The 21,677-nt window shown below is 47.4% G+C and overlaps 1 protein-coding gene across 4 annotated transcripts in view; it reads right to left on the bottom strand.

Moving 5' to 3' along the window:
* Positions 1-2,775: 2,775 nt before the first annotated feature.
* The window catches only part of hhatl (hedgehog acyltransferase like), a 39,927-nt gene continuing 21,025 nt past the window's right edge, over positions 2,776-21,677 (bottom strand). For 3 of the 4 annotated variants that reach the window (XM_033043399.1, XM_033043384.1, XM_033043409.1), the window contains exons 4-12: positions 20,684-20,797; positions 17,483-17,677; positions 14,813-15,022; positions 13,151-13,322; positions 10,805-10,949; positions 9,056-9,091; positions 7,551-7,752; positions 6,653-6,797; positions 5,171-5,358 (exon numbers count right to left, since the gene is read on the bottom strand). In XM_033043399.1, coding sequence (XP_032899290.1) covers positions 5,246-5,358; positions 6,653-6,797; positions 7,551-7,752; positions 9,056-9,091; positions 10,805-10,949; positions 13,151-13,322; positions 14,813-15,022; positions 17,483-17,677; positions 20,684-20,797 — 1,332 coding nt within the window. In that variant the 3' untranslated portion in view covers positions 5,171-5,245. Of the gene's footprint in view, positions 5,359-6,652; positions 6,798-7,550; positions 7,753-9,055; positions 9,092-10,804; positions 10,950-13,150; positions 13,323-14,812; positions 15,023-17,482; positions 17,678-20,683; positions 20,798-21,677 lie in introns of all 4 variants that reach the window. The other variant, XM_033043391.1, reaches the window with a different exon arrangement.

The raw sequence follows: 21,677 nt of genomic DNA on the forward strand, positions 1-21,677 counted from the left end.
TTCAGTTCTCTTAATTTTTAAGAAAGTTATGGGCTTTTGACTGTTCACGATCACAACTTTTTTGTTATGTCCATAGAAAATCAATAGGGAACAAGATGCTCATTTCCGAGTATGAAAATGGCCATAACTTTTTAAATACTTGAGATATGAAAGTGAATTAGGTGTCAAATTAAACTTATTTTTATGCTTTATCTGATGGGATAAATTACAGACTTGATTTTTAAAATCTCAAAATTTTGTAACATTGCTAAATAATGTACCATTGAACCATTGATTTGATCACTAATCTCATTACTGCACTGTATTGGCTGCTGGTTCCACACAGACCTCACTTTGAAAGGACTTAATTTGGGATGTTACACATTTCAAGACATATCGAGGTCCTCAAGGTTCATAGTTCATACGTTACAGGAGCAGAATTAGGCCATTCGGCTAATCAAATATACTCTGCCATTCAATCATGGCTGATCCATCTTTCCCTCTCAACCCAATTCTCCTGCCTTCTCTCCGTAACCCCTGACACCCTTACTGACCAAGAATCTGTCAATCTCTGCCGGAAGAATATCAGTTGACTCGACCTCCACAGATTCACCACCCTCTGACTAAAGAAATTTCTCCTCATCATTTTAAATGTACGTCCTTTTATTCTGAGGCTGTGCCCTCTGGTCCTGGACTCTCCCACTAGTGGAAACATCCCCTCCACATCCACTCTTTCCAGGCCCTATAGGCACAATTAAAATGGGATTGGTGCCTTTCACAAGGGACTGGAGGACTATTGGGTGGAGGGACAGGTTACTACAACAACGGGTGATGAAGCAAGAGTGTCCTCAAGGCAACGCAAAGCCGGGGGAAGGAATAGTGGGGAACGCAGGTTCTGGGTAGCATCCTGAACAACCTACTGGTTCACTGGAAGAAGACAGAGGATTGTGGTGGAACGGTGTTATTCACACTGGACGTCTGTGATCAGTGGACAGACATGGATTGTTTTCAGGTTAAGGGGACACCTGATAGAAAGATATAAAATTGTGAGAGACATAGACAGTCAGAACCTTTCTCCAATTGTGTAATATCAAAGACTAGATGGCATAGCTTTAACGTGAGAGGGGTAACGTTTACAGGAGGTGTAAGGGGCGGGTATTTTTTCCAAAGGGGGTGGTGGGTTCAGTATAGATTTATTTTAGGTTCGACATACAGCGTTGAAACAAGCCCTACGGTCCACCGAGTCCGCACCGACTACCGATCCCTGCACACTAACATGTTAATTTAGTTATTAATTGTCACGTGTACTGAGGTACAGTGGAAAGCTTTTTTATAGCATGCTATCCAGTCAATAGAAAGACTACACATGATAACAATCAAGTTGTCTACAGTGTACAGATGCAGGGTAAAGGGAATAATGTTTAGTGCAAGATAAAGTCCAGTAAAGTCCGATTAAAGATATTCCGAGCAGACAACATAGTTGGTAAGTCACTGGAGAGTATTCTGTGGGATAGGGTACAGGCATTTGGATGGACAAGGGCTGATTAGGGATAGTCAGCATGGGAGGTCGTGGCTCACAAATCTGTTTGATTTTTTTGAAGACGTGATCAAAAAGGTTGATGAGGGCAGAGCTGTAGATGTTGTGTACGTGGACTTCAGTAAAGCATTCAACAAAGTTCCGCATGGTAGGCTGCCCTGGAAGGTTAGATTGCATGGGATCCAAGGAGAGATAACTGAATGGATAGCAAATTGGCTCCTTGGAAGGAAGCAGAGGATGATGGTGGAAGGTTGCTTCTCAGACTGGAGGCCTGTGACTAGTGGTGTGCCTCAGGGTTCAGTGCTGGGGCCATTACTGTTTGTCATCTACATCAATGATTTGGATGATAACATACAGGACAAGATTAGCAAGTTTGATGATGATACAAAAGTTATGCAGATAGTGAAGATGGTTGTGAACAATTGCAGCAGGGTCAGGTTCAATTGGCCAGGTGGGCGGAGGAATGGTTGATGGAATTTAATACAGAGAAGTGTGAGGTGTTGCATTTTAGGAAGTCGATCAAGGGCAGGACAATACAATAAATGATAGGCCTCTGGGTAGTGTTGTAGAGCAGAGGGATCTAGGAGTGCAGGTGCATGGTTTCTTGAAGGTCGAGTTGTAGGTAGATAAGGTGGTCAAAAAGGCTGTTGGCACTTGGGCCTTCATCAGTCAGAGTATTGAGTATAGAAGTTGTATAAGACGTTGGTGAGACTGCATTTAGAATATTGCATTCAGTTCTGGGCACCATGTTATAGGAAAGATATTATCAAGCTTGAAAGGGTTCAAAAAAGATTTACGAGGATGTTGCCAGGACTAGAGGGTGTGAACTATAGGGAGAGGTTGAGTCGGCTGGGTCTCCATTCCATGGAACGCAGGGGGATGAGGGGAGATCTTATAAAATCATGAGAGGAATAGATCGGGTAGAGTCTTTTGCCCAGAGCAGGGGAATCGAGGACCAGAGGACATAGGTTCAAGGTGAAGGGGAAAAGATTTAATCAGAATCCGAAGGGTAACTTTTTCACACATAGGGTGGTTGATGTATGGAACAAGCTGCCAGAGTAGGTAATTGAAGCTGGAACTATCCCATCGTTTAAGAAACAGTTAGACAGGTACATGGATAGGACAGGTTTGGAGGGATATGGACCAAGTGCAGGCAAGAGACTAGTGTAGCTGGGACATTGTGGGCGAGTTGGGCCAAAGGGCCTGTTTCCACACTGTATCACTCTATGACTCTATAACAAAGAAACTGAAGACGGAAAGAAAATTAAAGAGCAAATTTAATATTACATGTATTAGTTACAGGTGTGCTTATAATTTACAGTTTATTGAACAGTGTATTGCAGGGTACAGTGCATGGTAATGGACAATGCATTCAGTTCAGAGTCTAGCTGTGCAAACAACTTTCACATCTGCATCACAGTAAAGGCCACAATGAGGAAAGGAAATCAAACCGATGATAATTGGGGAAGCTCTGCCATCCGAGAAAGTGAGAGAAGATTGCTCCGGCAGTCCCTGCCGACCACTCCATGCGCCCTTGTGTCGTGTAGCATCGCCCTCCCCTCCAGTGCCTCAGTGGATTCGTTGGGGGGGGGGGGGGGGAGGGGGGAAGAATCTCCCTGTTGGTTTGCCCCTGGACCTGGCCAAGACGGCCTGCCCCTCTTCTGGGCGAAGGTCCGTGCCCGCGTGTCCCTGGGGAAGGAGCACGCGGTGTCTACAAGGACTCTGGAGGCCTTCCGTGAACGCTGGTCGCTACGGGAGGGCGAGTGTATTGTGGATAAGGTTGACAACATTGTCATATGATAATTATTTGATTGTTGTTTGCAAACGGCCAATAGCAGCCTTGGTCTTTTCAGTACTCTGTATCTATGGGGGCGGGGGGGGGTGAAGAAAACTGCCCACAACTCACCCCTGGAGCCCAGTGGGAGCGATGGGCAGCCTGTCTGTGCAGATTACAGAGCGGATCACCAGACCATCTCACCTGGTCAGCTGTGGTGACCTCCGGTGTGCAGAGCCTGAAAGATTTGATGATAACATGGATAGGACAGGTTTAGAGGGATATGGACTAAAGGCAGGGAGGTGGAGCTGGTGTAGACGGGGGCTTGTTGGTCAGCATAGGCATGTTGAGCCGAAGGGCCTGTTTTCACGCCGTATGACTCTATGGTATGGACTAAATGTGGGAAAAAGTGACTAGCTTAGATGGGGTATCTTGGTTGGCATGGATGAGTTGGGCCGAAGGGCCTTTTTCTATGCTGTATGACTATAATATCGAGCAAATGCAGGCAGGTAGGACTATAGATGGGGCATGCTGGTCAATGTGGTACGTTGGGCCGAAGGGCCTATTTCCACTCTGTATGACGTTATGACTATGAGAAGGACCAAACGCGGGCAAGAGATACTAGCTTAAATGAGGCATCTGGGTCACCGTGGACGAGTTGGATCGAAGGGCCTGTTTCTGTGCTGCATGACTCTATGGCTGTATAACACTGAAGGGAATAAGATGAAGACAGTGACAAGAATGAGGGTTTCAGGGCCCTGCAGTAACATAGGGAGTCGGGGTGGAAGATGGTGCGGGTTGGGGGTGGGTGGGGGGGGGGGGGGGGGGGGGGGGGGGGGGGGGCAGGAGGTGGGGCATCTTGAGAGGCAGTGACTGTATACTGTCTCAGTGTACTACTGCTACACCTGTTATTGGGGGAGGGTGGACGTGTCCCGGGTGGAAGGGGATTTCTGAGAGGCTGAGATATCCCAGGTCCCAGACTGACCCAGCCTAACACTGGCCATTGTTACCCGTGCACACCTGGATTAGCAGTGATGGATTCAGGAAGGGCAGGGAGTCGCGGAGACATGGGCCCGGCTGTACTACCCCAGTCTGGTCGGGTTGGGGTTAAATCCATGCCCTGACGCGCCAACTGGCCATCCATGATCGAGAAACACTTTAGTCAGACCGCCAATGTACACCCCACCCAGCAATGTACAAACGGCATGCTTGGGAAGAGGGAGAGGATGTCGGGGGATAGAACGAGAGGGAGGCGGTGGGGAAGAGAGGGAGGGGAAGAGGAAGAGAGAGTGACAGAGTGAGGGGAGATGAAGGGGGAAAGAGAGAGAGGGAGAATGAGAACGAGAGAAAGGGAGGATGTGGGGGAGGGGGAGGGGAAGCAGGGGAGTGAGACAGGGTGAAAGGAGAGGAGAGGGGAGAAGGTGAGAGGAAGAGGGAGGATAAGGGAGATGGGAAAGTGAAGGCAGGGATTGGGAAGGGAGAAGAAGGTGGAGAGAGGCAGGGGAGGGGGAAAGGAAGAAAGAAGGGGAAGGAGAAAGGGGGATGGAGAGAGGGATAGGAAAAGAGGCAAAGGGATAGGGAAAGAGAGAGAGGAAAAGAAGGAGAGGGAAAGAGGGAGGGTGGGGGAGAGGGTGAGGAGGGGAAGAGGGAGAGGGATAGGTCAGCCATTTGCCTGAGTTGGATGTCCTTCCCCCTACCCACCGGATTCCAGCAGGAAGTGTCCAGGATGTGCGAGGAGGGAAAGATGATCCAAGGTGATGCCGTGCCGCATGGAGCAGACGTGTGGACATCACCCACCAGTGTGGCAACAACTATCTCGGTAACGGCTCAGTTAGATAACTAGAAACTTCCTTTGCAAGACTTATGAAAGGACAATTAGGTAGCTGTTGTGTGGGAAGGTTTTTTTGTGGCTTCCTTCCCCTCTCTCTCTTTCTCTCTCTCTCAGCCAGTTTCTTCTATTCCGTTTTCTCTTTTTCAGCTTCCAGAGCCAGCCTGCGTTCGTTTTCTTTGATCAGTTGGACGCCACAATAGGTCACGAAGAGGATGCTGATCGGGGTCAGGGGAAACCCTGAATGAGAAATTAAAACGCACAGCGCATTAATATCTGGTTTATTATTGTCACGTGTACCGAGGTACAGTGAAATGCTTTTTTGTTACGTTACATGATCAATCAAGCCGTCCACAGTGTATAGATACAGGATAAAGGGAATTACATTTAGTCCAAGATAAAGTCCAGTAAAGTCTGATTAAAGATAGTCTGAGGGTCTCCAATGAGGTAGATAGTAGTTCAGGACTGCTCTCTAGTTGGTGATAGGATGGTTCAGTTGCCTGTTAACAGCTGGGAAGAAACTGTCCCTAAAACTGGACGTGTGCATTTTCACACTTCTGTACCTGTTGCCAAATGGGAGCGGGGAGAAGAGGAAGTGACCGGCGATGAGACTGGTCCTTGATTATGCTGGTGGCCTTGCTGAGGCAACATGAAGTTTAAGCCACAGTTCCAGTCATAGACAGCCAAGGACCACTCACACCTCGGCCATTCCCTCATCTCCCCTCTCCCATGAGACAGATGATGCAAAACCACAATAGCTCAGTTGGCAGAGCGTTTAAGGGTTTCTGTTTCAATCCTGTGTTTTGCTAGTGTAATAACAACATTTTTAATACATTTAGGCAGGTACGTGGATTGGAGAGATTTAGAGGGATAGTGATAATATGCCACTGACTATGGAATACTTCATCATTTATGGGATGGCACGCTGGCGGAGTGGTAGAGTTGCTGCCTTACAGCACCAGAGACCCGGGTTTCATCGTGCGGGTTTGCAGGTTAATTGGCCTCTGAATATTGCCCTAGTGTGTCGGGAGTGGATGAGAAAGCGAGATAACATAGAACTAGACTTGGAGGGCCAAAGGGCCTGTTTCCATGCTGTATCTTTCAATTAATTAATCAAGACAAGGCAACCCACTCCCTCAAAGAACCAGCGAGAATCCAGCCATGGCACCGGAGGTGTGGAGCTACACAAAGTAGTTTGTGATGTTGAAGATGGTAACTGTTACATTCCATCCTCCCACTCCCCTGAGTGATAGTCATAGGCTCATACAGCACGGAAACAGGCCCTTCGGCCCTACTCATCCATGCTGATCAAGATAGCCCCTCTATGCTAGCCCAACTTGCCTGCCTTTAGCCCATATCCCTCTAAAGATAGACACAAAGTGCTGGAGTAACTCAGCGGATCAGGCAGCATCTCCAGAGATTCTGCCTAACTCGCTGAATTACTGAAGCATATTGCGTATTTCTTTGATATAAACCAGCAATTGAAGTTCCTTGTTTCTCCATATCCCTCTAAACCTTTCTTGGTAGAACTTACCAACCAGGAACAGCCTTCGAGCAACCAACAAGGCAAAGTCAACACTGTTCAACGAGAGGATGTTGTACAAGATGATGGCCCAGAAATTTGCAGCACCAAAGATCGCTCTGATTCTTCTCGACATTGCCATGGACATCTGCTTTGTCTATGGATAGAAAGGGTTTAGAGATAAGTGGTCCAAATGCAGGCGAATGGGACAAAGTCCAGCACCCAACTTGATCGGGATGGACGAGATGGGTCGAATGTCCCGTTTCCGTGCTGGGTAGCTCTACCAATCAGCATGGTGGCACAACAGTAGGGTTGCTGCGTTAGAGTGCCAGAGTGCTATCTGTACGGAGTTTTACGTTCTCCCTGTGACCTGCGTGGGTTTTCTCCGGGCGCTCTCCTCACACTCCAAAGACGTACGGGTTTGTAGGTTAATTGGCATCAGTAAAAATTGTAAATTGTCCCTAGTGTGTAGGATAATGCTAATTAGTATACAGAGGTTATTGTTGGTCGGTGTGGACTCGGGCCGAAGGGCCTGTTTCCGCACTGTCTAAAAAATAATAAATATGGATGAGAAAGTTTATGTCATAGGAACAGTAGGCCATTCGGCCCATTGAGTCTAATCCACCATTCAATGCTGATCTATCTTTCCCTCTCAACCCCATTTCTCCTGCCTTTTCCCCATAACCTTTGATATCTCTACTTATCAAGAATCTGTCAATCTCCGAGGACCAAATGTAGGCAAATGGAGCAAAGCCTAGCATCCCATGGACGAGGTGGTCGGCTTGGACGAGATGGGCCGAAGGGCCCGTTTCCGCTCTTTTACTAGCGGAGCAGGACAAGCTCTGCACCGAGCCGTGCCTGGAGCAACTGAACCAGGCAGCAAGGGGGACAGGATGCCCTGGTCTCCTACCTCAACCGACGCCAGAGGTTCGAGCTCAAAGAACTTCTGCACCCACAGCTCGAAGTTGAGGCCAAAGCAGTTGCACACAGACCAGATGTACACCACGTTCATCGGCCCCAGCCACAGCGTGGTGACCAGGAAGGTGCAAACCGTTGCCAGCAGCTCCTTCAGGATGTTGGTGTGGTCTTCGCCCAGGTAGTCGTAGACGTACCTGGAAAGTGGCAGCACATGGCACTGGTCAGGTATGGAGCCAAGAGTCACGAGCGTTTAATCGTCATTGCCTCTACTTCCTTACAACTATCATCATCAAAATAACCTTTAAAGTAACATTATCATCAAGATTGAGGCATTTCGGTATGACTACAACCACTCGTGAACTTCTACTGGTGTACAATAGAGAACGTAATCATAGTCATACAGCCTGGAAACAGGCCCTTCGGCCCAACTTGCTCATGCCGTCCAACATGTCCCATGCACACTAGTCCCACCCATTTGACTCATATTCCACTAATCCTGCCCTATCCGTGTACCTGTCTAAAAGTTTCTTAAACGTTGAAGCATATCGACCGTTGCATCACGGCCTGGTTCAGCAACTTGAATGCCCAGGAATAGACAATAGACAATAGGTGCAGGAGTAGGCCATTTGGCCCTTCGAGCCAGCACCACCATTCAATGTGACCATGGCTGATCATCCCTAATCAGTACCCCGTTCCTGCCTTCTCCCCATATCCCCTGACTCCACTATTTTTAAGAGCCCTATCTAGCTCTCTCTTGAAAGCATCCAAAGAACCTGCCTCCACCGCCCTCTGAGGCAGAGAATTCCACAGACTCACCACTCTCTGTGAGAAAAAGTGTTTCCTCGTCTCCGTTCTAAATGGCTTACCCCTTATTCTTAAACTGTGGCCCCTGGTTCTGGACTCCCCTAACATCGGGAACATGTTTCCTGCCTCTAGTGTGTCCAAGCCCTTAACAATCTTATATGTTTTAATGAGATACCCTCTCATCCTTCTAAACTTCAGAGTGTACAAACCCAGCTGCTCCATTCTCTCAGCATATGACAGTCCCGCCATCCCGGGAATTAACCTTGTAAACCTACGCTGCACTCCCTCAATAGCAAGAATGTCCTTCCTCAAATTAGGGGACCAAAACTGCACACAATACTCCAAGTGTGGTCTCACTAGGGCTCTGTACAACTGCAGAAGGACCTCTTTGCTCCAATATTCGATTCCTCTTGTTATGAAGGCCAACATGCCATTCCCTTTCTTCACTGCCTGCTTTACCTGCATGCTTACTTTCATAGACTGATGTGAATTGGTAAATTGTAAATCGTCTCTAGAGGGTTAGATGATGCCAGTGTACAAGGTGATCACTGGTCGGCACAGACCCGGTGGGCTGAAAGGCCTGTTTCCACACTGTATCTCCAAAGTAAAGTAAAGACATTCGAGCTCCACTGGTCACTGGGCAAAGCCCACATTTAATATAGCAACGGGGAGAGAGCTTTTCTAATAACTTACTTGCACAGCCAGTCATTAATTCCTCTGTCAAAGTGCCTGAAATACAAATCACATAATCAGCAAAATATTTTCGGTATCATTCCTCTTTCCAACCTCTCCTCACGTCTGGAGAAACACAGCGGGTAAGGCAGCATCTGTGGAGGAAATGGACAGGCGACATTTCTGGTCGGGACACTTCTTCGAACAGGAACTGAAACATCGCCTGTCCATTCCCTCCAAACTCAGGAACAGCTTCTTCCCCTCTGTTATCAGGCCTTTAAATGGTTCTTCATAAGCTAGTCTACTGTCTGATTCACCTCTACCCCATTGCAGACATTGGACTTTGTCTCTGGAACTGATGCGCTACAATGCTGAGAACTATATTCTGCACTATCTTCGCCTTTGCCCTTCCTAATGTACTGGAAGCTCACTTGATTCCATTTATGTATAGTATTAGATTCATAGTCATACAGGACACAGGCCTTTTGTCCCAACTTGGTCGTGCTGACCAAGATGCTCCATCTACGCTAGTTCCACTTGTACATGTTTGGCCCATATCCCTTTAAACTCTTCCTATCCATGTACCTGCCCTTTAAAGTATTGTTACATCTGATCTGTTTGGGTAGCATGCAAAACAAAGCTTTTCATTCTGCCTCTGTGCACATAAGAACAATAAACTTAAACCTATACCTAAACCATAGATGCTGCCTGCTGCACTAAGTTACTGCTTTGGTTAGGATTCCAGCACCGACAGCTCCTTGTCATGCCAATTCCTCCTGTGGAGAATGAAGTGGGAACTTTAGGACTTCATTCCTTGGAGCGCAGGAGGATGAGGGATGATCTTTAGACTTTAGAGATGCAACGCGGAACAGGCCCATCAGCCCACCGAGTCCGCGCCGACCAACTATCACTAACACTAACCTGCACACTAGGGACAATTCACTATGTTTTACCAAAGCCAATTAGTCTACAAACCTGTACATCTTTGAAGTGTGGAAGAAAACTGGAAAACCCGGAGAACACCAACGCAATCACAGGGAGGACGTACAAACTCTGTACAGACAGCACCCGTAGCCAGGATCAAACCCGGGTCACTGGCAGCAGCTCAACGGCTACACCACTGTGCCACCCCAAATCTTATAGAAGTGTATAAGATCATGAGAGGAATAGATGGGGTGAATACACAGAAACTTTTACCCAGGTTGAGGGGATTGAGAACGAGAGGACGTAGGTTTAAGGTGAGGGGGGAAAGATTTAATAGGAATCTGAGGGCCAATTTTCTTTACGCAAAGAGTAGTAGGTATATGGAATGAGCTGCCAGAAGAGGTTGAGGCAGGTACTATCACATCGTTTAAGTAACATTTGGACAGGTACATAGATAGGATAGGTTTAGAGGGATTTGGGCCAAGCGCAGGCTCGTGGGACTAGTAAAGATGGGACATGTTGGTTGGCGTGGGCAAGTTGGGCCGAAGGGCCCATTTTGCAAACTTTGATGCTATGACAATGCCTGACATGTACATGTTATTGGAGCAGTTATAGGCCATTTGGCCCATCGTCTACTCCACCATTAAATCATGGCTGATCTATCGTTCCCTCTCAACCACATTTTCCTGCTTTCTCCCCTAACCCCTGACACCTGTACTATTCAAGAAGCTGTCAATCTCTGCCTTGGTTCAGTTTTCCCAAATCTCTTTGCCTTTCCCAAGCTCGGAGTAACCCTCGGCTTGACGGAGCGGGAAATCGGGGCAACGAGGAAAACAAAACACTTACGTCTCAGCAAAAACGTAGAGCATGGTGATGCATTTCGGTGGCTTTGGTGGATCGAGGTAGTCCAATCTGGCCACAGTCCCAACCACCCCAAACAGCACGGCCGCCTTTATCCAGTCGTACACCAGGTTGAAGTAAGCCAAGCAGGCTGCCAGGGAAGGCAAGTCCCATTAGTTGATAAATCTCCCCGGCTCCATTAGCTCAAAGCTTCAAGTTTATAGAGCGGCGCAGTGGTAGAACTGCTGACTTATAGCGCCAGAGACCCGGGTTTGATCCTGACCTCGGCTTCTGTCTGCATGGAATTTGTACGTTCTCCCTGTGAACGCGCGGGTTTTCTCCGGGTACTCTAGTTTCCTCCCACATCCCAATGACATAGAGGTTTGTCGGTTAATTGGCTTCAGTAAAAATTGCAACTTATTATTGCAATTGTCTCTAGTGTGGAGGATAGTGCTAGTGTATGGGGTGGTACCCCCTAACCCTCAATGGCAGTGACTGCATGGATGAGGAAGTCCTATGCAAGCAGTGGGCCTATTGGACTCTAATCTCACTGTGTACAAAATGGCTGCCATATTTCACATCACACTACACAGGCCATCAGTACCTTTCCTATTTGGCATTAAGAGAATCAGTGCAGAAAAAAGCCCTTCTGCCCACCGAGTCCACACCGATCAGCAATCACCCTATACACGAGCACTATCCTACACACCGAGACAATTTGCAATATTTACAGAAGCCAATGAACCTACGAACCTGTACATCTTTGGAGTGTGGGAGAAAACCGGAGCACCCGAAGTAAACCCATGTGGTCACGGGGAGAACGTACAAACTCTGTACAGACGGTACCCGTAGTAGGATCGAACCTGGGTCTCTGGTGCTGTGAGGCAGCAGCTCTACCGCTGCGTCACTGTGCCGTGCAAATTAAAGGGATTATTAACATTTTACTGAACCAACGGGGTGAGGAGTGTCATGGGAGGAGTGTGGTGTCGGAGCATTCACACTTTGGTGGGAATTCTTTGTTGGGAGGGTGGAAGGGGGGGCGTGCTGGCCGGCAAAATGTGGGATGGCAGAGTCTGATTAGGGATTGCAGATTAAAGAACAAGAGGCTGCAGGTTTGTAAATGCACAAGCAAGACAAAAAAAAACGGGCGATTTGCCGACCTACGCGTTAAATGGGATGAGGCTGAGAAGCGAGAGGGAAGAACAAACTGCTGAAGGAACTCAGTGGGTCGAGCAGCATCTGTGAAGGGGGAAAGAAATTGCCAACGTTTTTGGAGGAGATATTACATCAGTAGAGGGGGAAGATAGAGGCGGGTGCACACTACGGGAAGAACTCAGCTGGTCAAGCAGGATCTGTTAGTGGGGGGGTGGGGGGTGGAGAGGGAAGAGGTGCTGCAGAGAAGAGGGAAGGTGGAGGAGGGGTGGGGCAGGGTCCAGAAGATGATAAATGGTGGAGAGAAGGAGTCAGGTGTGAAAGGGCAATGAGGTGGAGTTGGGAGACAGAGGCAGGTGGCTGATGAGTGGAAGAAAGGAAGGGGGAAATAAAGGGCAGATGGAGGCAGGTTGGGGGAGGGGAGAGTGGAGGTCGAGGCAGCTCAGAGGGCAATAAGCAGGGTCACAAAGGCTACCCGATGCAAAGGATCCTGACAAATAATGGAGGTGAGAATAGGAACTGTTAGGAGAGAGGTGAAGAGCAGATGGAATGATGGATATGAGAGTGGTGTTTAGGAAACTTTTAGATAGGCATGTGGAAGCGCAGTGAATGGAGGGATGTGGATCATGTACAGGCAGATGAGATCAGATTAACTTGGTCGGCACAAACGTTGTGGGCCGAAGGGCCCGTTCCTGTGCTGTACTATTCTATGTTCTACATTTTGTTTGGAGATGCAGTGCGGAAACAGGCCCTTCGGCCAAACGAATCCACGCCAACCATTGATCACCCATACACTAGTTCCATGTTATCCCACATTCCCAAACATTCCCTACAAAATTTACAAAAGCCAATTAACCTACAAACCCGCACATCGAGGGAATGTGGGAGAAAACTTGAGGAAAATCACACGGTCACAGGGAGAACGTGCAAACTCCACAAACAGACAGCACCTGAAGTCAGGATTGAACCCAGGACACTGGCGCTGTGAGGCAGCGACTCTACCCGCTGAGCCACAGTGCTGCCAAGATGAAGGATACGATCCAGTGGGTGAAGAGTGCGGGCAACAGGGGTACGGGACCAGAGAGACAAGAGTCCGTGGGATCAGGTATAGGAATTGAGTGATGGTGGAAGCCTCCAATCCAGAGGGAAGTTTTGCGGGAATGGTCAAGGTCCACACTGATGTCAATGCCAGTGACCTACCTAATGCCCAGTCAGACAGCATTGTGGCCAGCTTGAGGTCAGACGGTATGGTCAGGATGTAGAGGTAATGGAAGAAGATATCCACAAGGATGATCACAGCAAGGTGCAGTAAGGCATATTTCCCAATGTTCCACACCTCCTTCTCTTTCCGAGCAAACTTGGATTGATTTACCTGTGGGACACAAGTCACAGAATCAACAACATTTTTGAGAATTATGTTCAGTTTTGGTTCACCCTGTTATAGGAAATATGTCACAAAGCAGGAAAGGGTGCAGAGAAGATTGTTGCCACGACTTGAGGATCTGAGGGACAGGGAGAGGTTGGGCAGGCTAGGACTTTATTCCTTGGAGGTCAGGAGGATAAGGGGTGATCTTATAAAGGTGTATAAGATCATGAGAGGAAAATATAGGGTAAAATAACACTTTTACCCAGAGTAGGGGAATTGAGAACCAGAGGAAATAGGTTTAAGGTGAGGGGTGAAAGATTTAATAGGAACCTGGGGGGCAATTTTTCTTTTACACAAAGGGTGGTGCGTATATGGAATGAACTGCTGGAGGAGATAGTTGAGGCAGGTACTATCACAATGTTTATAAGACATTTGGACAGGTACATGGTTTAGAAGGATATTGCTCAGTGTGGGCAAGTTGGGCTGAAGGGCCTGTTTCCATATTGTATGACTTTGACTCTAACCCCATCCCCTTTGAGTAGACCTTATCCCTCGACTAGTGATGGAGGGTTGAGGAGAAAGTTACCCCCTTCTGCTCCCCCACATAGGAAGCCATTGATATCCTGGACCTCGCTGCCAGATGAGGTAGTAGAATCATTTACAGCTACTGTGGCTGAGGGACATTTAGGCAGGGACTTTACTGGCAGAGGATGCTGGTTAATACACAAAAGGATACAAAGTACTGGAGAAACCGGTCGGGCAGCATCTCTAGAGAACAAGGATAGGTGATGTTTCGGGTCGAGACCCTCCTTCAAACAATGGCAAGAACAGTCTGAGGAATGGTCCTGACCCAAAAGCCAAGAATAGAAGGATATGGATCCTAGCTTTGTTTATCTTGGCGTCATGTTCAGCACAGAACATGTGGGCCAAAGGGCCTGTGCCTGCGCTGTACCATTCTATGTTGTTCGACTGTGGCACATAGGATTTGTGTGAGTGGGCATCAAGGTCAGTACGGATGCAGTGAGCCGATGGGCCTGATTCACTGCCTACAACTCCTTGACTCTATGATCAATGAGGCTCAGTGTGAGGCAGGCACAGCTGTGATATAAAAGACCAGAACTATGCAATGATGACTCCCATAACGTTTTTCCACGCCCTGGTCCCATCTCCAGGTTCTGAAGATTAATCGGGACAGGACCAGGAAGGACAGAGGCTCCGGACACTCCCGCTGCCCGGTGGGAGACCAAAGTCCTGAAGTTTCCCGGGAATTTTCATGTCCTAAAACATCACCTATCCGTTCTCCAGAGATGCTGCCTGACCCGCTGAATTACTCCAGCACTTTGTGTCTTTTTTTAGAGTTGATTATCTAATAGGTGTTTCTACCACCTCTCCTGGTGGAAGTTTAAACAGGACAGGAGGTCTGCAGGTGTGAAATGCTGTGCAACATCTCCGTAAAGGACGTTGTCCATGTTGAATCTCCTGGCCTCACAGCTTACCTGAGCGTGGAACTGATCGAAGGTCATCACAGGGCCGAAGAAGAAGAAGGGGAGGTAGAAGTTGTAGATGAGAAGGTCCAGGATCGAGTAGTTCCCATCTTTCTTCTCGGCATTTTCCAAGGCGAAGCTCATGCATCGCATGATGGTGAAACCAGTTCCTCCGTAGAACAGGACATCCTGGAGCTGGAAGGTGCCCGTTACAAACCCTGTCTGGGACGAGACAGAGCAGAACTGAAATAGGTTCTGCTGTCTGGAGCAATCGTATTTCAGGATTAATTCCGCTATTGGAAACAAATTATCCCTTTCGCCTGTAGAAACAAGGAACTGCAGGTGCTGGATTACACATAATGACACAAAGCTCTGGAGTAACACAATGGGTCGGGCAGCATCTCTAGAGAACATGGATAAAAGAAGGGTCTTGGCCCAAATTGTCACCTATCCATGTTCTCCAGACATGCTGCTTGACCAGTTGAATTACTCCAGCACTTTTGTCCTTTTTTAAAAAATATTCATCAGTTTGGAGCCCTATAAGTGGGTGGCATGGTAGCACAGCGGTTGAGCTACTGCCTTACAGTGCATGGGACCTGGGTTTGATCCTGACTACAGGTGCGGTCTGGACGAAGTTTGTACGTTCTCCCCGTGACCTGCGTGGGCTTTCTCCGAAATCTTTGTTTTCCTTCCATATCCAAAGACGTACAGGTTTGTAGGTTATTTAGCTTGGTATAAATGAAAAAAAATGTCCCTACTGTGTATAGGGTCGTGTTAATGTGCGGGGATCACTGTGTCGGTGCGGGACGAAGGGCCCACTTCCACACTGTATTTCTGAATTAAGATAAAAGTGACCACTCTTTGCATAATTTGTGTATGGTATGCAAAACCATCTCCTCTCTTGTCTCTCTCAGTAACCTGGGATAGATCCCATCATGTTCTGGGGACATAACCATTCTAATGTTCTTCAAGAGCCCCAATGCCTCCTCCTTCCTGATGCCAAGATGCGCTGGAATGTGAGCATACCTCTCCCTGATCCTGTTATCATAGAACAGTACAGCACAGTAACAGGCCCTTCGGCCCACAGTGTCTGTGCTGAACATGATGCCAAGACCAAACACATGATCCCTATCCTTCCATTCCCTGCAATACCCATGTGCCAATCTGAAAGTCTCTTAAACACCACTATCATATCTGCCTCAACCACCACCCCTCCAGCAGTGTGTTCCAGGCACACACCACCCTCTGCGTAAAAAAACGTGCCCTGTACATCTCCTTGAGACTTTACCCATCTCACCTTAAAACTATGACCTCCAGTATTTGATATTTCAACCTTGGGAAAGGGGTTCTGACTATCTACCCTATCTATGCCTCTCATCGTTTTACATACTTCTATGAGGTTTCCTCCATTTCCTTCTCTTTGGTGAATACATGTACAAAGTAATTGTTAGGTTCCTTCCCCAATCCCTCTTGGCTCTCGGCAAACATTTCCTCCTTCGGCCTTGAGTGGACCCACCGCCTCCCTACTTACCTGTTTGTTTTTAATGTGTAAATTGCCCGTGATCCAACTTGCGAAGTGGATTCACGGTTTAAGTTCTCTCTTGCTTCCTTTATAGACCTTAAAGAACATGTCCGATTTCAAACTCCTCAACCTTACATGGGGGCGGCACGGTGGCTCAGCGGTAGAGTTGCTGCCTCACAGCGCCAGAAACCCGGGTTTGACCTGACTACAGGTGCTGTCTCCGTGGAGATTGTATGGTCTCCCTGTGACTACATGGGTTTTCTAAGGGTACTCCGGTTTTCTTCCACACCACAAAGACGTGCAGTTAATTGGCCTGTAAATTGCCCCCGGAGTGTAGGACATAGTTTAGTTTATTATTGTCACGTGTACTGAGGTACAATGAAAATAATTTTGTTGCATGCTGTCCAGTCAGCAGAAAGACAATACATGATTACAATCAAGCAGTCCACAGTGAACAGATACAAGATAAAGGGAATAACATGTAGCGCAAGGTAAAGTCTAGCAAAATCTGATTACAGATAGTCCAAGGGCCGCCAATGAGGTAGATGGGAGTTCAGGACCGCTCTCTAGTTGGTGATAGGATGGTTCAGTTGCCTGATAACAGCTGGGAAGAAACTGTCCCTGAATCTGAAGGTGTGCGTTTTCTCACTTCTGTACCTCTTGTCTGATGGGAGAGGGGAGAAAAGGGAATGACCAGAGTGAAACTGGTCCTTGATGATGCCGACGGTCTTGCCGAGGCAGCGTGAAGTGTAGAAGTCAATAGAAGTGAGGTTGGTCTGCGTCTGGGCTGTGCCCACAACTCTCTGCATTTAGCTGCCTTGGATGGAGCTGTTCCCAAACCATGCTGTGATGCATCCTGATATAGAACTAATGTACTGGTAATCGAAGGTCGACGTGGACTCAATGAGCCAAAGGGCCTCTATTAACGCTGTATCTCTAAGCTCTAAACGTATATAACAAAATGTGCAACATCTTCCATTGTGTCGAAGGTAGATCCGGTCAGATTTCAGTACCCCACATAGCTGTGGGATGTTAAATCGCTCAATATCTTTCAGAATGGAAAGCAGTGTTGAGATAACAATCTGCCAGCAAATTTGGTGAACAGCGACGTGTCCAACGACCTTGTGGCCAACTCCTGTGACATGTTCTTATGTTCTTACCTGCCAAGAAGCCACAGGCTCAATTTTAAATGTCGCTAAACTGCACAGACCAGCAACGAAACACAGCCACTTCTGCTTAGCCAAGCCAATGCCGTAGAGCAGAATGCAGTGGGACAGGATTAATGCAAAGTAGGAGAAACCCATTGTAGCCAGGACTGCAAGAATCCCATAGACCATGAAGTATAGGGATCTGTGCTGTGGAAGAGAGAAGAGTAAATATTGCCATAAATCGGCCAACTTTCAATATATCACAACTACCCAGCTGAAAACAAATACATCTGGAGTAAAAGGACAGTACAGTGGTGCAGCTGAAGAACAGAGAGACCAGAGACATGAGTCTGTTGTGTGGAGTTTGCAAGTTCTCACTGTGACTGCGTGAGTTTCTTCTGGGTGCTCTGGTTTTCTCCCATATCGCACAAAGACACACGGGTTTGTAGGTTAATTAGCCTGTGTAAATTGTCCCTAGTGTGCAGGGATTGAATATGAACGTGGGATAACTAGTGTTGTCAGGCGATCGATTGTCGGTGTGGACTCAGTGGGCCAAGGACCTGTTTACCTGCTGTATCTTTCAATCAATCACAATAAAAAACAGAGAGGCACGGGAATGGTCAATTTTAAATACAATTTACTAGCATTCTGGCAAGATGATTTTAACTTTAGGATGTTTGTTACTTCTTCATTGCTGCCTGCACTCAGAGAACAAATAATCATTTATTCAAGAAGGAACTGCAGATGCTGGAAAATTGAAGGTAGACAAAAGTGCTGGAGAAACTCAGCGGGTGCGACAGCATCTACGGAGCGAAGGAAATAGGCAACGTTTCGGCCCAAAACGTTGCCTATTTCCTTCGCTCCATAGATGCTGCCGCACCCGCTGAGTTTCTCCAGCACTTTTGTCTACCTTAAATAATCATTTGTATAATGTTTAAGAAAGAACTGCAGATGCTGGAAAAATCGAAGGTAGAAAAAAAAGCTGGTGAAGCTCAGCGGGTGAGGCAGCATCTATGGAGCGAAGGAATAGGTGACGTTTTGGGTCGAGAACCCACTTCAGCCTTTTGAACCCGATCCGAAACGTCGCCTATTCCTTCGCTCCATAGATGCTGCCTCACCCACTGTGTTTCTCCAGCTTTTTTGTCTACCATCATTTGTATAAAAAAAGGGTATAATTGTACCCTTCTTCAGACGGATTGTAGTGGGGGCGGAGAAAGCTGGAAAATAATTAGGGGCGACACAAAGCCGGGCAAGTGATAGGTGGATACAGGTGAGAGGGGGGATTGGCAGATGCATGGACGAAGACTAGAGATGCAAAGGAGACAAAAGTGTATGAAATAAGAGGAAGTAAATGTGAAGCAAGAGGGAGGGACGTGGGTGAAAGGCAGTGGAGAGGGAGCAGGAGAAATGGGTGGGGACTGGGGTGGGAGGGTAGGAGATGAGATGTGAGGAGGGGACCACAGGAAAGAGGGACGGGCAAGTGGGTATTACGGGTATTAAGGGCAACACCGTGGCGCAGCGGTTGAGTTGCTGCTTTACAGCGCCAGAGACCCGGGTTCAATCCTGACTACGGGTGCTGTCTATACAGAGCTTGTATGTGCTCCCTGTGACCATGTGGCATTTTGTCCGGGTGATCCAGTTTCCTTTGTGAAGGGACTGCAGATGCTGGTTGTAGATTGGCTATTGCATTTTAGCCAATTAGAATGCTTAGTAATGCCGCCGCCACTCCCCGCGCCGGTCTGCCCCCTCGTCCCCTTTTGTAACCAGCCCTCCGGTGCCCCCGCGACGGTCCTCCTTGGGTTCCCCTACCGTGTCTCCCCAGAGCCCGGCGGGCTCACTGAACCGCGCCCTCAACTTTTCGAAGGAAAAGGTTGATGAGGCAGCTCCATACCATACGTGGGCCGGGCGGGTTTGCAAGCCACCTGTTAGATATGGCGATTATGTCTAACCCCATTATTATTAGATGTGGCAATTTGCATTTAACATTTTATTTACTCGTTGTAGTTGTTATGCCTTATTTGCTTTTCATTTATACAAGAAGAGATGTAGATTGGCTATTGCATGTTAGCCAATTAGAATGCTTAGTAATTATAACTCTGCCTAATTATAACATTCATAGTGTAAGGACTTGCCCACTGCCTGGAAGTAGCTGTTGCAGTGTGAACGTGTAATGATCTGCTTAGAAGATAATGACCTGAACAATGTGTTTCAACCTGTGTGAGTTTGAGCTCTTTACACTGGTTCACCCTGAAGATAGACACAAGACACAGGACCAACTCAGCGATACAGGCAGCATCTCTGGGTAGAAGGAATGGGTGGTGACCCTTCTTCAGACTGAGAGTCAGGGGAGAGTGAAACAAGAGATATGGAAGGGTAAGGTGTGAAAACAAGAGATTAAAGGGGATGAGGTTCATGGAAAATGGAGAATAGATCATTGTTAACGTGGGGAAAATGACAACGAAACATTCAGTTTCCTCCCACATTCCAAAGATGTGCGGGTTTGTAGGTTAATTGGCTTCTGTAAACTGTCCCTAGTGTGTAGGATAGAACTAGTGTACAGCTGATCGCTGGTTCGTGTGGACTCGGTGGGCTGAAGGGCTTGTTTACACTCTGCATCTCTAAACTAAAGAGTGGGGGAAAGATTTAATAGGAATCTGAGGTGTAACTTTTTCACACAAAGAGTGGTGGGTCTATGGAACAAGCTGCTGGAGGAGGTAGTAGAGGCAGGGACTATTGCAACGTTGGAGAAACATTTAGATACGGATAGGATAGGTTTAGAGGAATATGAGCCAAATGTAGGCAGACGGAACGCAATGGCTAGTATGGGCAAGTTGGGCTGAAGTCCTGTTTCCACGTTGTAGGATTATGTCTCTATAACTAAACTTCAAATTGGAGAATTCAATGTTCACACTGCAGAAACAATGAACTGCAGATACTGGTTTATAAAAAGACACACAAGGGGTTGGAGTAATTCAGCGGGTCAGGCAGCATCTCTGGAGAACATGGATAGATGGTGTTTTAGGTTAGGACCCTTCTTCAGTCTGAAAAGTCACCCGAAATGTCACATATCTATCCATGATCAGAGATGTTGCCTGACCCGCTGAGTTACTCCAGCACTGTGTGTCTTTTTGCAATGTTCTAAGTGTTGTGTTTTAAACTGTACAAGTGGAACATGAGATGCTGTTTTTAGGTACAGAGGGAGAAGGCACCTACCTGAGGGAAGGACATGGAAATGGCTTTGGCAAACAGTACATGGCCCGACAAGGCGAAGAGAATGTAGTTTCGGAACTTGGTGAACCACATCACCCACTCAAAGTCAGCCACATCCTAGGAGAGAAACAGCGGGTGATTAGTACACGGTGCTGTCACCCTTGCATTGGCTCTCATGCACGCTCTCATCCCCAAGAGCGGAGGATGTGGTTCAGATCTTGGAGAAACACAACACAGCACCGATACGGGCCCTTCCAACCCACCCTGTCCATATCGACATAGCCCATTGAACAATACAGCGCAGAAACAGGCCCTTCAGCCCACAATGCCATCGAGTCATACAGTGTGGAAACAGGCCCTTCAGCTCAACTTGCCCATGCTGACCAACATGCCTCATCTACACCAGTCCCACCTGCTTGTGTTTGGCCCATATCCGTATAAACCTGCCCTATCCATGTACATGTCTAAATGTTTCTTAAACTGTGATACTACCTGCATCAACTACGTCCTCTGGCAGCTCATTCCATACACCCACCACCCTTTGTATAAAAAATTTTTCCCTCAGGATCCACATTAAATCTTTTCCCCCTCACCTTAAACATATGTCCTCTGGTTCTTGATTCTCCTGCTCTGGGTAAAAGACCATGTCTGTGTTAAATTAATCTTTTCTGCCTTTATGTGATCCCTCAGATTAATAGTAAATCGTTCTCCTCTCATATTAAACCAATATCCTGTGGAACTGTGACTGAGCGAACTCGGGGACGGCTGTCAACATGATGTTTTGAATATACATTAGCTTTAATGCCCATTATGGAGAAAACATTCGAGATACAGCACAGAAACAAGCCTTCCGGCCCATCGAGTCTGTGCTGAACAGCGATCACTCGTACGTACACTAGCACTATCCTACACACTAGGAACAATTTTACAATGTTTACCAAACGAATAAACCTCCAACCCTCTATGTCTTTGGAGTGTGGGAGGAAACTGGAGCACC

Source organism: Amblyraja radiata, chromosome 2 (assembly GCF_010909765.2).
Source record: "Amblyraja radiata isolate CabotCenter1 chromosome 2, sAmbRad1.1.pri, whole genome shotgun sequence".
Lineage (NCBI taxonomy): Eukaryota > Metazoa > Chordata > Chondrichthyes > Rajiformes > Rajidae > Amblyraja > Amblyraja radiata.